Source organism: Pseudonaja textilis, chromosome 2, assembly GCF_049901715.1.
Source record: "Pseudonaja textilis isolate UNSWEBS1 chromosome 2, rPseTex1.2, whole genome shotgun sequence".
NCBI classification, from domain to species: Eukaryota; Metazoa; Chordata; class Lepidosauria; order Squamata; family Elapidae; genus Pseudonaja; species Pseudonaja textilis.
Genome location: NC_141991.1, coordinates 47,452,272 through 47,469,238, shown reverse-complemented (window position 1 = coordinate 47,469,238; position 16,967 = coordinate 47,452,272). Strand labels below are relative to the sequence as shown.

The 16,967-nt window shown below is 38.4% G+C and overlaps 1 protein-coding gene across 1 annotated transcript in view; it reads right to left on the bottom strand.

Moving 5' to 3' along the window:
- Window positions 1–14,868: 14,868 nt before the first annotated feature.
- Window positions 14,869–16,967, bottom strand: part of KBTBD12 (kelch repeat and BTB domain containing 12) — a 72,557-nt gene continuing 70,458 nt past the window's right edge. Inside the window, exon 6 of the mRNA XM_026723271.2 lies at window positions 14,869–15,492. Coding sequence (XP_026579056.2) covers window positions 15,323–15,492 — 170 coding nt within the window. The 3' untranslated portion in view covers window positions 14,869–15,322. The remainder of the gene's footprint in view (window positions 15,493–16,967) is intronic.

Genomic DNA, 16,967 nt, shown 5'->3' with positions numbered 1-16,967 from the left:
TGGAATCTTAAAAGTCAAGGGGGACATTGACATGTATGTAGAGCAAATCCTGCTGGATTGCCACAGGGAGGTTGGGTCAACTGTAAATGGTCCACCTTCTGCTTGAACAATGAAAGCAAGGGAGCATCATCACTTAGAAATGTTAACAGTCAGCTGCATTATTAAATTATTATTACTGTCAAGTAATTTTTTTTCTCAAGGATCAACTGAAATCTATATCCTCTTGTTTAAACCATTAAGTACCATCCTGTTCTCCATAGTACAGTAATAGGACAAATTTTCACTGTAATGGCAATCTAAATCTCATAAGAGCACTCCAGGTAGTCCTTGACTTGCAACAGTTTGTTTAGTGACCATTCAAAATTACAACAGTACTGAAAAAAAGCAATTTATGACCATTTTTCACACTTATGACCACTGCAGAATCCCGATAGTCACATAATCAAAATTTGGGTGCTTGACAATTGACTCCTATTTATGACGGATGCAGTGTCGGGGGGGGCATGTGATTTCAATGTCAATGGAGAAGTGAGATTTGCTTAACAAGCTTGTTACTAACTTAATAGTGGCAGTGATTCACTTAACAACTGTGGCTCAGAAGGTCATAAAATGGGGCAAAATTCACTTAACCAATGTTTCACTTAGCAACAAAATGTTGGGCTCGATTGTGGTCATAAGTGGAGGACTAGAGTCCCAATGTGGTATTCTTTTCCTCAAATTATAGAAACCATTTCCCTACCTTTCTGTCCTCATCTAAACCATCTCAATTGGCCTACACGTTTTTCTTAAAGTTTTGATCCCCAAACTGGACATAATCATCAAAGGGCGTCATCTTTTTTTCTTACTGAATATGTTTTCAATAATTTTTAATATTCTATGCTACCTAGAAGTATTATGATGGTTTTAGAAATGTGACAAATAAAAACATTGTTTTTAAAATAGAACTAATAGATACATATTCATTATTTTCTTCTAAAAGAAGGATTACATTATAATACTTAATCAGACATTTTATTATAATTATTATAACTACATTGTAATGTCTGATTAAGAGTATCATAGGCAGGCTGATATCTGCCTTCTTCAGCTTGGATCAAGCTGGTGGATGCCATAGGAGACCACATTGGGAAAGAAATTCAGCTGAACTTTTTATTTTTATTTATTTATGTATTTAATTCATTTGCCACCAATCTCACCACAAACTATAAGGACTGTCTTTAGCAGGAGGTTGGACTAGAAGACCTCCAAGGTCCCTTATTCTATTCTATTCTATCCCTCACTAGACTCCCTCAAGGATTTGGGTAATGCAGTTGTAGAGATAACAGCAATCCTCATCCCGGATCCTATCTTGCATAGATCTGTGTGCAAGCCAACTGTGATGACCCAGGGTGGAATACAAAACAAACACAGTCACAGAAAACAAGTGAAGCCCCCTTTATTCCTTCACTTTGCTTCCAAGCTATGAATATCTTTGATGGAAGACAAAAAAACTCCCACACAGTTACACGAAGAAGGAAAAAAGCAACACAAACCAGGCAAGATAAGGGCTGGAGGATGTCCACAGATAACACACACTGGGAAGGAAGCCAAACTCAGAGAGGAACTATAAACTAGAGATATTTACACGCTTTGTTTCATCTTATTCAGTTGTCACACCTGCAGCCCATGTAGAGGATCAAGGCCCTCTCCTCCCGAGAAGACCATGTCTCTCCTTTATCCTCTCCTCCCTGCGTGCCCTAGGATGGATAGGGGATGGGCCTGGGTCCTCCTCTGACTGCTCAGCCGACCTCTGCCCTTCCCCAAGCTCCTCCACAACCTCCTGAGCCGCACTTCCACTCCCTGTTGGCTGTTCTTCCTCTCCCTCAGAGTCAGTCTCCACCAGGGCATGACACCAACCAAGCAATAAATTCTAATAAGGAATTAAATATAAGTATATTTTAATATCCATAGAGATATATGGATTATATTCTAATCTAGTTATGTTATTTGGGGATGATGGGATTCAGAAGTCAGTAATCTGTTATGAGAGATGCACAGAATAGCTTAGAGAGGTCTGCCTGAATCTAGACATAAAAATGTAATATAGGAGAAGAAAAAAAATAATATATCTAATATGAATGAAAAGTTTAAGTATTTTCATTATTTATCAGAGTAAACAAACATTATTTGTATAACTTAGAATTATGTATTCATAGAATGTCAGACCATGAAGAGGAAACCAGTTAAAAAACACAAGCCAATGGAAATAAAGGAGGTATATCCAAAGACACAATACCAGGGGTGGGATTCAAATTTCTTAACAACCAGTTCTGTGGGTGTGGCCTAATTTGTGGGTGTGGCTTGGTGGTCATGTGACTGAGAGGGTGTGGCTTGCTGACTGGGCATGGCTTGGTAGTCATGTGACTTGGTGGGTGTGGCTTATATGTAAATATTATACATATATTATAAAAAAAAGAGCAACTTTTATCTAAAAGTGGGCAAAGCAGGCAGGCAGATTGAGTTGCTCACAGAATCACAGATTCACTTAGTGATCTATCTATCTGCCATTGGCTACCTGAGTCTGCACTGAAAAGTAGAAGCTTCAGTCCTAAGGAGTGTTCAGCTCTGCTTTTAGATTAGCTAGAAAGCAAGAAATCCAAAGATTTCCTGCTTTCTAACCAATCTAAATCTCCCGGCAGAGTAGAACAGCTGATGGTCGGGGGGGGGAAAAAAAAAGGAAAAATAGCAACTTACCAAACCAGGCAAGCTGGATGGCTTGCATGCCAAATAAGGAGTGAGTGGGCGGGGAGGGGCAGGGCCAGCCAGTGGAGCAATTTGGTAGTTCTCTGAACTGCGGACAATCATAACACGCATGTGCGCAGTGTTTGCAAGAAATCACCCTCCGTGCTTCTTGGACAGCCACAAGCACTGCGCTCCGGTGCGTAGCATTTGAAAATCCTCTTGTTTCCTGCTTTTTCAACCTCAGCTGTGCTGTGCAAAGCAGCTGAGGAGGGGAAAGCAAGGAATAAAGGACAGAATAGAGCCCGGGCAGGTGAGTGAGCAAAACCAGTTCGGTGTCAGCTGCTCTTCGTAGCTACCAGTTCTATAGAACCGGGTCGAACTGGTAGCATCCCACTCCTGCACAATACATATATTTGCCAGGAAATGTTATGAACACTTTTTCTATTTTCAGGTTCAGAATGATGATAAAATGTTAGCCATTCAGCTCCAGCTGAGTACAGTGGCAAATGAATGGCATCCATTTGAAAAGCACTGAAAACAATCACACACCTACTTAAAACCTGCTGGGAAGCTTCAGAGATGTAAGAGAAAAGAAATCTCTTCAGGATTCGGGCCTACTGGACAAGGCCTATTATACCATGGTGTGCAAACTCACTTCTTATGTCCCTCCATTTTGTATGAAGCAAGTCACTGTGTGTTTTTCAATAAATCATAACGTAAAAATCCTGATTTAGATTATGTGCATATCTCATGCCAGTTTATGGAGCTTTAGCTTTTCTCTCTTTTTACATAGATATGTACTGTTGTGGCCCACCAGCGGTCAGCAGAGCTGGCAGAAGATTCAGACAGTGAGGAGGTTGGGAAGGAACATGGGCCAGTCCTGGAGTCTGGGGAAGGCTGTGACGAGTGCTTTGCATTGGAGGCAGACATGGGGTCAGGGCTGTCTGACAGTTACCAGATGCCTTTGGAGTTGGAGATCATTGAGGCAGAAGGACAGCTGGAGCTTATTCCCAGTGTGCACATGCACAGAGCTGCCAGAAGAGGGAACAGCTAAGGAACAAGGGTCGACTTGGGAGTAAAGCCACAAGGGGATGGAAAATGGCCTCTCCCCTAGAGGATAAAAGAGGAGCGAAAGGGGAATGGAGTTTTGCAGGAGACAATTAGTTCATTTGAAGATCTGTTCATTTGAAGATTCTTGGCTAGTATTGTCTGCTACAGTGAGGCCTCTGAAAAATATCAGCCTGGCACATCTCCAAGTCTGATAAACATTTCTGAATTGTGAAATATCTTGGGGAAATATCTTGTGAATTATGAAATATCTTGGCCGGGGCTTTGCTGGAGAGGAATTCACTGTAAACTAAATAAATGGGTTTATAGAGATGAGGAGTCAGCTTTGTGCTGTTGGGGAAATCTAGGTCATAACACTTACATTACATCTGCAGTGGGAGACTAGCTATTTATTTATTAAATTTATATGTCACCCATCTCTCTACCCAACGAATCTGGGTGGTTTACAATACCATAAATAATAGGATAAAACAATTACAGAATTAAAACATTAGAACATCAGACATTAAAAGGTAAAACATTAAAATTAATATTAAAACAATGAAAAAGAACCAAAGTGTAAACCGGTAGAGCTGGGGCCTTCTAGTAATCTATTAACTGCCTCCAAAATAGGATGTCACTTTTGGGGACATCAAAGCAAGGTTTTCAAGTTCTTTCAGAATGCCAAGAAGGTGGGGATGGATCTCACTTCAAGAGTGATGATAGTCCAAATGCAGGAACCATGGTAGCAAAGGCTCTTCTCCTGGATGCCACCAGTTACAATCTCTTGGCTGATGGGATCCAGACCATGCTCTTTCTGCCAGAACAAGTGGGGCAGGCTAATCTCATTGGGATGAGATGGTTCTTCAGGTAACCTGGAGGAATTGATATTTCTTCCTATTCAAAATACCCCTTTGTGGCCTTGAATAAAAAAAAATAACCTAAGCATCCTCCATACAAACTTATAACCCAAGGCTCTTAACACTACTTTGTGATACCTGGAACTGTAAGATTGGGTAAGTTTTGGTAAGATCTGGAAGGGTGGCTATCTCTGGACTTCCTCTCAAGAAAATATCAGATTCAGAGATCACAGTCATGAACCTTTTCAGCAGTGGTGGGATTCAATTTTTTTTACTACCAGTTCTGTGGGCATGGCTTAATGGGTGTGGCAGGGGAAGGATACTGTAAAATCCCCATTAGTTCTCCACTCCTGGGGGAAGGTTACTGCAAAATCCCACTCCCTGCCCACCTCACTAACCTGTTTTCCAGCTCCGTTCTCCTGTGCAGGGCAACAAAAGAAGACCCAGCAGATCAGCTGGGACTCAGGAGGCAGAGAATAGATGGGGGCGGGGCCAGTCAGAGGTGGTATTTGCTGGTTCTCCGAACTACTCAAAATTTCTGTTAGCAGTTCTTCAGAACTGGCTAGAACCAGCTGGATATCACTTCTGCTTTTCAGCCATGGCCCCACTTCTTTCAAACAGCATTTCCCTTGAAATTAAATTGGCCTACATCCTATTAGTATTTTGGAAAGCCATCAAATCATAGTTATTCCAGAGATTATCAAGAGAGGCAAATCCAGGGAGTCCAGTTTGAGCTTCTTCGGCGACAGAGAGAAATCTGCGATTTTGCGCAGTTTCGGTCTGGGCTCGCTGCTGGAGCGCCCCGAGCCAGCTGGTTTTGGGGCTAAGCCACCCTGTAGAGGTGGTGAAGAGTGGGGAGACTGCCAGCAGGGTTGAGGACAGCCGCATCTCTCCTCCTCAGCTGGCCATTACTCCCTTTCCCAAAGGTGGTTGCAGCGGTGGTCAGAAATGGCCACCTCAAAGAAGAACTCAACTGGAAAAGAACGTGCAGGAGGAAGATAAGAAGAGAAAGTTTTGGTTGACCGGGTTAAATTGCAAAAGCAACAACTAAGGTACCCTGGAATTTAAACTAAAAAAAATATAACATTGTTCCCAAAGAAGAGTCCGAAGCAGTGAAGGAAAGTGAAAAGGGAAAGTTTTGGGGTTTTTTCTTCTCTCCCTTTCCCTATACTGATAACTAAGAGACTTAAATAAGAAATCAGAAAAAAAAATCCGCTTTGACATCAATAGGCAATTAAGCTGAAAATAAAACAAAATGTCAAAACGTTAAAGATTTTTGGACACTAAAATTTTTTTATAAGCAGGAAAGGAGAGAAAAAGAATAAAAGGGCAGGATCTGGAAAAAAGGGAGGAGAATGTCTGGAATTAAAAGGAATCTACAGTAAAACTTCAACAAGACTTCTAAAAGATACATTTTAACTGAAACTTGGCAACTAAATAGTAGAACCCCAGGAAGAGAAAGTGAAAAAAAAAGCAAAAAGAAACAGCTTGCGTGTATTTGGATTACTTGGTGATCTTTGGATTCTTGGTTATTGCATTTGAATGACTAAAATTAATCGGGTGGTTGTTTAAAAATTTATACAATGGCATCACTTCTAGATGAATTGAAAATGGAACTTAAAAAGTAAAAAGAGAATGCACAAGAAGGGAGGGGTTCTTTTGGCTTCATTTTTCAATTCTTAGAAATGAAGATTTGGAACTATGAGAAACAACAAGAAACATCTGCAAAACAAGAAGACTGGGACAAAGAAGAAGCCATCTTTAATGAACAAGTAATTCTATGTGGGGAAGAAAAAGGAAAGGGGAGAAAGAGAATGGAGAATTTAAGACTTAAAAAAACAACCAAAGAAAAGAAAAATAGTTCAAAAAATAAGTATAATATTGGAAAGCAACAGAAGAGGGGAATACAGAAGAGAGAAATAAAGGTAGAGAGACAAGGGGGTAAAAAGGGGAGAGAGAAGAAGAGAGGGAAGAAGGAAAGGAAAAGAAGTTACAAAGGACAGAAACAAGATATAGAGAAACAGGGCCTCTTTAGAGATAATGGGTGAAAATTTGACTGAAAAAGGGGTTCTGTAAAGGTACATAAGATTGTATTGTCATATTAGTAATAGAATTAACTTTAGAAAAATGGAAACAATGTATGATTAAAATGAGGGATAAAATAGTTACTGTAATCTAATAAAATGTTTGTTAATAAAATAAATGAAATAAAATAAATGAGAAAATTGAATTAGGAAGGGACGAGAACATTTTAATTAGTTAATGTTTTATAAAATATAAGTGAAGGGGGGGCAATTAATTATGGAAAGCTTATAAGTGTTCCCATAGAAGTATGATATTTAATTGAAAAGTAATGTTAAAGAAGTTAAGATTTTAATGAATATTAACATCAATGATAGAATTGAATTGGAATGGAATGTGTTGTTTTAATTACATATATTTATAATCTTTTTTTAAAAAAAGAATATAGTGTGTATTTTAAGAATGTACCAAGCAGAATCCGAATGGAAGTTATGTATTATATTGAATGTTATAACTTTAAGGTATATATTGAAGCCTAAATAAGAGTTAAATGGATAAACTTAAAAGATATAAAGGCATCATACTCCAATCAGCAACTACAGGAGAAACTTTAATGAGAAAAGATAATATGAAATTGAAACAGGACAGACAAAAGGTATAAATATAATGATTTGAATTGAGATGAGGTAATTAAAATAAAATTGAGAAAATTAAAAGAGGGGAGAAGCTATGCAGAAAATGTAAATCAGTAATAAGATATGGAATAGAACATAAAAATGAGCATGAAATTGAATTTGTGTCTGTACGAAGAAATGTAACCCGGGATTACGCTACTTTCAAAAAAGATGTTTTATTTGTATTTTTTGGTGAAAACTCAAATAAAAATTACAAAAAAAAAAAAAAAGAAAAGAAAGAGAGGCAAATCCTCCTGTCTTGTTCTTTGTGTGATGTCTGGTGATGTCTGGTTAAATCTTTTTATTTAAAAAAAAATCTTATTGCTTTTAAATCTTATTGCTGCTATAGAAGGGATATATAAGTCATTCAGAGGCCTCTTACCTTGAAATAACATATAAACCCTAATAAAAAAAATAGTTAGGAAATGCCTTAAGGCAGCTCTTCTCAATTTCATTTCCTCCAGGTTTACCAAACTGATCAGGAATTCTAGTAGATGCAGCCAAGGAGGAGGGGAGAAATCTGAAGGAGATTTTTTCAGAAGTACATTCCCAGACATCTGATCAGAAACTTAAACTTATGTACTTCTGTGTAGAGACATGGATTACATCTTTTTATAAAATCATATAAAAAGATGGCCAGCCTTGCTATCAGAATTATTTGTGCAGTACAGTTGCATGTTAAGGCCAGTTTGTTGGCATGAAAAGCAAATAAACAAGCAAACCACATTGGTTAGTAACACAACCAGAATACGCATGTCATTTTCCCTTTCCATCTACCTGGGCTAGCCCAGACTTTCTTAATCTTATGTCCCCAGATGTGCTGGTCCAACTCCCATAATACCTAGCCAGCGTGACTGGGCTAACCATAGTGTGTACTGTCTCAAGGAATTTTGGAGTCTAAGGCTTTGTTTTATTTTGTTTCAGCTCGATTCATTCTTTTGTAACAACATATTTGTTTCATTATTTTTAAAACTTTGGTTATTAGGCAGCTGTAGGTTACATTAACATATCTGATTGCATGTAATGACAAGAATTCAGACCAAATGAACTGGCACTCTTATAAATGAAATATAGTTTTTTCACACTAATTTCTATCATCCTAGTTTAATTAAAAAATGCTGATGAAACTGCTGGTTCAAATGGGGAAAAAAACATTGAACATAACATGTGTACATGAAAAAAATCACGAATGCTGTTATCAGAGCCAACTTCTATGATTCTGTCCAAGATTTTCAGAATTCTGCCCCCCAATAACTTGGGATGGTATCAAGAGTAAGAGTCCCCATCCCTGTGGTTTTCCTAAGGGCTCTGCTTTAATTTTTCTCATGTCTGAGAACATCTTATATGTTTCTGAAGAAAAAAATAGCATTGCATTTGAAGACAAAGTTGTGATAAAGTCTGTCTCCATCGTGAGCACAAGATAGTTTTCACTAGCTATTTCTCCACTTAAAGCAACTGTATAACATCACCACCCAATGATCAAATATTAGATAATCTAACCTCGTTACTATTATTTTTGGCACAAAAATAGTTGAATAACTGTAGAAAGTGCTGTAAATTGTTAGTGGGGAAATAATCACTGGAACCAATTCCACTGGGGCAACGGTTAAGTGGAAGGTGTTTTTGTGCCTGCTAGATCCTTGGAAATTATCTCTACTGCACTCCACAAATGAGGCAAGTCAGGCCAATGTATGTGATTTGAGCCAGAGATATGAAAGACTGCATTTGAGAACTTTGAAAATTCTGTCCTCTAATAAATAGGGTTTTTTCCCCCAAGAAAAAAATTGTTTTACACTTCCCTATTTTTTTCAGAGTTGAAGATTCTGTTGTTAGTATGGTACTCCAATAACTGTGGTACTGTTTTGCTGTTTATTTTGCAAAACAAAATGCATAAAAAATAGAATGTTGCAGAGAAAGATGAATTGAGATCATGAAACAGACAGTTCTATGGAAAGCCACCCCACCCCACCCCGTTCATCAAACAGAAACTTTTCCTCCATTGAATTGTTGGGTGGTGGTGACTGTAAACTGCTAAAACTTCCGCAATGCCATAACTCGAGAATTAGAGCATACATAACAATGGAAATCTTCAGTTGTGGCAACACTTCTCCCATTCTCTAGGGGTGGGATTCAAATTTCTTAACAACAGGTTCTGTGGGTGTGGCCTAATTCGTGGGTGTGGCTTGGTGGTCATGTGACTGGGTGGGCATGGCTTGCTGACTGGGCATTGCTTGGTGGTCATGTGACATTGCAAGCGTAGCTTTTATGTAAATATTATAAATATTTATGTAAATATTGATTTTTTTTAATTAAAAAAAGAGCAACTTTTACCCAAAAGCAGGCAAAGCAGGCAGGCAGATCGAGTTGCTCACAGAATTACAGATTCACTTAGTGATCTATCTATCTGCAATTGGCTACCTGAGTCTGCACTGAAAAGTAGAAACTTCAGTCGTAAGGAAAATTCGGCTCTACTTTTAGATTAGCTAGAAAGCAGGAAATCCTTCTAGCTAATTGGTAGAGCAGAACAGCTGATGGGCGGGGAAAAAAAAGGAAAAATAGCAATTTTCCAAACCAGGCAAGTTGGATGGCTCGCATGTCAGGTAAGGAGTGAATGTGTGGGAGGGGCCAGCCAGTGGAGCGTTTTGCTGATTCTCCGAACTGCGGACAATCATAACACATGTGCGTGTGTAGCGTTTGCAAGAAATCATCAGCAATGCCACCTGGAGAGACTTCCGGTTTGCCAGGCTTCGGCGGTGGCGGGGATTCACGATCGTGTGCGATTCCTGTTGCGCTAGCCATCTTGGTGCCTCCGATCCTGATGGGTCTGGAGGATAAGGCTGCCCCATAGAGGCAGACGAAGATAGGGAGGATCTGGGAAGGGGTTAGGGGGTGTCACAGACCCCCTCCTCACCCAGCATAACTTTCCTTTTCTCAAGGTGGTGGAGCGGTGGTCAGTAATGGCCGCCACAAAGAAGCCGGCAGCTGGACAAGATTGTGCTGGAGGAAGAAGGAGAAAGAAGAATCAGAAGTGAAAGTGCTGGCTGAGCCGGGAAAATAACAACTTTTAAAACCCTGGAAACTGAATTGCTTGAATTGCCTGAAAGATACATTATATCCCTAAGAAGATTGGAAAGCGGCAGAGAAAGCTGTCAAGGGAAAACTTTTTTTTCTTCACTCTCCCACCCCATAGAAATAGCAGACTGAGATTTGGAAAATCTATTTGGGCACCGAAGGTAACTCAATTTGAAAGTTAAAGACAAGGGATAAAGGATTCCTGGACATTGGATTTAACAACTTCAGAAATCGGAAAACCCGTATTTGAGGTATGGATTTCTGAGCATTTAAAGGAAAATTTTTGTTGTAAGTGGGGGGAGAGGAAAAAAAAATTGGAGCAGAACTTGAAAAAAGAGGAGATTGCCTAGAACTTTAAAGAAAGATATATCTTAATGGGAACTCTTTGATCAAACAGTAACCACAGAAAGAGAAATAGAAGAAAGAAAGAAAAAGTATTAAAAGAAATAGTTTATTTGGATTTTTTAGTGACTTTGGAACTTTTTGGAATTATTCTTGATGAAAAATACTTGGGTGGTTGTTTTGGAAAAAGTTTTTCTCTTCATGATGGCATTGCTTGTGGATGAACTAAAAATTGAATATCAAAAATATAAAAAAGAAGAGCAAGATGGAAAAGATACTTTGGGCACTCTTTTTCAATTTCTAGAAATGGCGGTATGCACTTATGAAAAACTGACTATGCAGCAGGACGACTGGAATAAAGAAGAAGAAGAAGAAGAAGAAGCCATCTTGGATGAACAATGGGTCTTCTTTGGGGAGGAGGAGAAAGAGGAAAAGAAAAAGGGGATTTTAAGGTTTGAAAAAACAATCCAAAAAGAGAAAAATGAGATGAAAGGTTAGAAAACAACAGAAAGGGGGTAAGCAGAAGAAGAAAAGGGAGGAGGAGAGACAAAGGGGTAAAAAGGGCAAGGAGAAAAATAAACAAGAGAGAAAGGAGGGGATGAGAAGCCTTAATGGTGGGAAGCAAGATTTAAAGAAACAAAACTTATTTAGAGACAATGGGTAAATCTAATTGAAAAAGGGATTCTGGAAGGTACATAAGATTGTGTTTTTATATGTGTATTTAGAGTAAAATGTCTAAGATAAATGAGTATCAATATATATGATTAGCTTTTTAACGGTATTGATAGTGGTTTATATGCTTTTATTTTGTTATTGTAGTGTTGTTGCTTTTCTTATAAAATTTATTGTGTAATTTTAGAATGTACTAAACAGAATCCCAATATAACGTAAGTGTTATATTAAGTATTATTAAGTTAGGGGAAAGAGTCAAAGGTGTCACTCCAATCAGTGTACAGGAGAAGTATATTTAAAGAGAAAAGATGAATCGATAGCTGGAAAAGAACAGACAAAGAATGATAAGTATTATGAATTGTATTAAGATAAGATAAATAAAATAAAACTAAGAAAGCAATGCCACCTGGACAGCTGACAAGCGCTGCATTCAGGTGCACAATGTTTGAAAATCTTCTTGTTTCCTGTTTTTTCAACCTCAGCCGTGCTGCGCAAAGTAGCTGAGGAGGGAAAAGCAGGGAATAAAGGACAGCCTAGAGCCCAGGCAGGCGGGTGGGCCAAACACCGAACCAGTTCGGTGTCAGCTGCTCTTTGCAGCTGCTGGTTTTATAAGCCGGGCTGAACCAGTAGCATCCCACCCCTGTCTTTCTCTCTCTGAAAATGGAAAATTGTTCCGGGAAATACAGAAGATCATATGCATCCTTTCATAATAGAAAGCCAGATTCCACAAACGTGCCTGGCAGCTAGTCAAGTGATGACAACTTGAAGGCAGAGAGATAGAATACACAAGAAAAATTAAGAAACATATACTAGGCCATGTTAATTATAGAGTCACAGAAATGATGCTCAGATTGCAAAGGTTCATGAGAAAGTATTGTAATGGAAGGGGCCCTGGAGGAGCAGTAAGGGGAAAATTTTGGCCTTACAGAGTTTCCCCAGAGAGAGGCCTAGAATAGCAGATTGTGCTGTCCCAAGCTTAATGGGGAAGAGGTTCAGGATAGCCACATCCTAGAAGGGGATAGATAGATCTAGTAGATGAGAAGGTAAAAGCTTTAATTTAAGAAGGAGGAAGGGGAAGGAGGAGAAAGAGAAGAGCAAGAGGGAGGGGAAGACAATATGACTAGTTGCATTACTGTAAAATACAAGGACTGTAGGTTTTTGCTGCACTAGATACATTTTTATATATTTCTTTAAGGAGACAGCATTGGAAATGTATGCTGTTTCTAAATATCTGATTATTTCCAAACACACAGATGACTTGTGAAGGAAACAAATAGATGAAATTATTCTGGAGCAACAACATCACCCCTCAGAACCCCCATTTCAATCTTGTTGGCTTCTCCCTGTCCAGAGCAGACCTATCAGATCAGTTCCCCATCTCCTTTGTTCCCTACTGGTGGGCGTGAGTTGGCCACATAAATGGCTGAGGTGAGCTGCTGCCTTGATCGCTCATTAGAGTCCATAGTTAAATTTGGAAAGAAGATTGCTATTACCAGGGTACCATGGAAACAAACCTCTCCGCTAATGGAAGACACTCCCTCTTTCTCCCTGATTTGGTAGGGTAGTGAATGGGAACAGTGAAAAAAAGACATGGGGGAGGGGAGAAAAACAATTTGGGGGGAATAATATAGCAAGGAATGTGTGTCTGTGTGTGTGTGTGTGTGTGTGTGTGTGTGTGTCTGTGTCTGTGTCTGTGTTCTGTACAGGTCTGTACAAAAGACACCAGAGAACTGTTCCATATTTCCTAGTGACTTGAAACTTATGTAAACAGTTTTTATTTAGAACTGAAAAGCACAGTGATACATGGGCTTAATGAATGCTTCTTGGAAAAATAAAAATACTTTTCCTTTTTTATCTATTTATTTACTAAAATTCATCTTGCATATAGGACAAATTTGATTTAAAATACATTGGAAGACAGAAAAGGAAGCTAAGAGTACTGTGGCTTTGACTAGATGAATCAATAAATTACTGATATCAAACTTAGAATATTTATTGAAGGAGGCATTGGGGGAGAACATTCTCAAATGTTGATTCACCTGGATACTTCAATAGAACAAATGAAGGGTATATATTTCATACATGTCAATGCCAGGAGCCTTTTCAGGGCACAAGAACAAAGATTCTATGCTATTGGTCGAAGTAACTTTTTCTGTAATACTAAATGGTAGGCTTTCTGGTATGAACAGTACAAAAATGATATATACAAATACTGCTTATTGCATATGATGCCAAATATATTCTGTCTGGGAAGCATGAAGGAAAATTAAGGTTTACCATCACCAGTCTGCCAAAAATCTATAGGTAAATGTGCAAAATGATTCAATCTTAGAATTTGTTTCAAAAAAATTCTACTGCTTCTTGTGCAGCCTTTACTATGTCCTTTCTAGATTTTTTTAAATCCCTTTATTTTTTTAATAAATAATTTCAGGTGAAATACGTACCCAATATTCTTTCCTCCTATTTTTCCCACAACAACCTGTAAGGTGAGTTGGGCTAAACATGAGTGACTAGCCCAAGGTAAACCAGTTAGATTTTGTGCCTAGAATTCCTGATCTCTTGGTTTCTAGCCTGGTGCCTTAACTAATAGACCAAACTGGTCTATTTTATATTTAATGAAACTTTGATATTTTAGTACAACTTTTATAAGTAATCCAAAGTGTATTTTTAAAAAAAGATTTTAAATTTCCAAAAGATTTGTATTATTTATTTTAGGCCTTTTCATTTGTATGCTTTCTTCCCTACCTCGTTTCCTCTGGTCACATCCCCACTTTTCTTTATTCTTCCATTGCCCCTGCTGATTCAACATCTGCCATAATAATTCCTCATTTTCACTTTTTTTTCTGCCTTGGCACAAACAATTCAAATTTTCCAATAGGTGCAAGAAATAGCAATGACATTCCTCCTCAATACATTGGTATTATATTATAGGAGATATCATTGGCCAAGAGAGGAGTGGTAGATCAATTTTGGGGGAAGTTATTAAAATCTGGGAGAAAAACAACAATTTTGAAAGACAGGTGAAAGCCTGTCAATTTGAACGTATTTAGCAGCTCAGTGAAGCACACATAGTAGAAAATGTACTTTGTGGCATCTCCAGGTGGGTTTGGAAAAGATTTTGTTAAGCAGTAGACAGTTGCAGCCATTACTTTATCCAATTGATAAAGTAAACAATACTAAGTTAGATAAATCAATGCAGGTGACTCCCTGTAGACCTTTATAATCTTCATTTAACCTGTTAAAGTATATTCTAAGATGCCAAATAAAACCAAGCTTTGGGGATTTGAGATAATCAGAACACAGCATGAAGGGACAACTGGAAAATACATGCTGATAGTCCTTCTATATTTGATCTAGATTTAATTTCATATCTGGATTAATTTGAATCTGCAAAAGACTACAAAACAGGAAGAAGAAAATGCAGATGGACTTCTGTCAATAATACACAATCAGCTATATGACTTTTCAAGCCAGTTTAATGAGATTAAGGCAATATTGTACTTTCCGTTTTGCCTTCCATGACAAAAACAAATAAGTTCCATAGAATTCATATCAGTACAGAATAAAGTATTTAAATTATTTTATTTTTTAAATATTTGCTTTTGATGCCATAAGTAACATTTTTAGCATTCTTATTTTGCAAGGTAAATTGAGTTTGTACTCTTGAATAGATGAAAATAACAGTTTGGCACACAGAAGAAATTACTATGAGAAGTTGTGGAAAAGAAAAACATTGCATAACCGTTGAATTACTGCAGTAGGAATTTGCTACGTTGAAGCCAAGCTGTATGTCATCTTTCAAAAATTCATTATATGGAATTCTCATTTCTAACCATCCATTGAAATTGCCATATATCCACATACTTCTGTTCCATTCAGCTGGCTTATTTGTTTACCATTAAAATTGCACACCTACTGTTCCATTAAATCAGAAGGAGGAGGGATGAGATCTCTTGGGTTCAGCTGAGCAACAAGACAGACATCATAGCTGTCATGCATGAGGGCTTTGACTGCAACAACATTCCAATTATTTTCCCAAGTGTCCAGCTCTAGGATCTCTTTGGTGATAACTTCATGCCGAGCTGAAATAAAAAAGAATAAGGTAGGAGTATAAATCAGATGAGCTCAGATACAAAGCCAGCAAAGGAGTCAGTTCGGTCTGTAAACAACATTTCAAAAATAATTTGGTGCTGTACTTAGATGAAAAAGAGAGATGGCTCATGGTTGAAGCCTAGTGCCATGCCTCTCCTGGAGTATTTGTCTTTGGAAAAAGGCGTCATCCAAGAGAGGCATGACTCCTGGCTTGATATTCTAAAATATACAACTACGTAGTTTGTCAAGAAATTCTACTTTGTGTGACTTCCATAGGCCATTCCCCTCCACTGTCCACTCATCTGCAACACAAAATAATGTGCTCATAATATTTGTTATCCTGATGGCCAATCCCTATCCTTCCTGTTAGTGCATCTGTTTTAAGTCACTGCCAAATAGTTGTCTTGATCTGGGAGCACAGTACTTGTATCATCCTAGATGTGTTTCTTTGCTAGATTTACATCCTGCCTTTTCTCCAGGAGCACAAACAATGTAATAGCATCCTTTGCACACATTTTGCCCAGACGGATTGGGCTGAAAAAGAACAATTGGTCCAAAATTACACAGGAAGTTTTCATGGCTGGGGGTGGATTCCTTATCTACCCCTAGGTTTCCATCTGGTTTTGCTGCCCTCCCCTTTCAACAGATCACCAGCCAGTGTGAAAAACATCCACTAATTTGGGCATCACAATAGGAATGAGATAGTTTTATTGAACTGGTTTATTTTCCCTTTTCCTCACTTCCAACTTGGATGTTGCACTAATTAAAATAATGTAAAATAAAGATATCCATAGGGGAATATCCAGAAGGTAATAGCCTCTCTCAAAGAAGAGAGAGAGATGGGCCCTAACTAAATCAGTCCTATAGACCTGTAGAAAGTCAGCACCCACCCACCCTTGTAGAGAATGAAATATTTTGGGGCATATTAAAAAGGCAGGATAGAATATTTTGCCTGAAGGAGAAATGGGAAAAAATCTTAAGGGAGGCAGAAACCAACCCCAGTCTCCCTGCCTGAAGCAGAAACTGAGGACGCCAGCTTTTAGAAATGCAGATTTGGTAATCCATTCAGAAAGACTGGGTCAGACAGAAACTCCAGATAAGCAACACAATTATGCAAGCCAAAGGTGGACAAGATTAGCTCAGACAAACACTTAGGATTTGCATTTTCCCTTCTGCCTATAGAGCCAGCCATGACCCCTTCATGACCCCATAGGAATCAAGGTATAAAACCCACCCACTCTCAACTCCATTTTGTCTGTTGTCCCAGAACTGCACACTGTGTGTGTTTTGGTTCTGTTCACCAATAAACCGAATCTTTCTTTCAGTCTCAGCCTCCATTTTATTCCTGGCTTGGAACTGGATCTGGATTTTTCTTCCAACAGACCCAGCAACATGCTGGGAAACTGTGTTGACTTAGAACTGCAAGTAATAAACAACAACAGCCCAATTCAATATTTCCCATTAT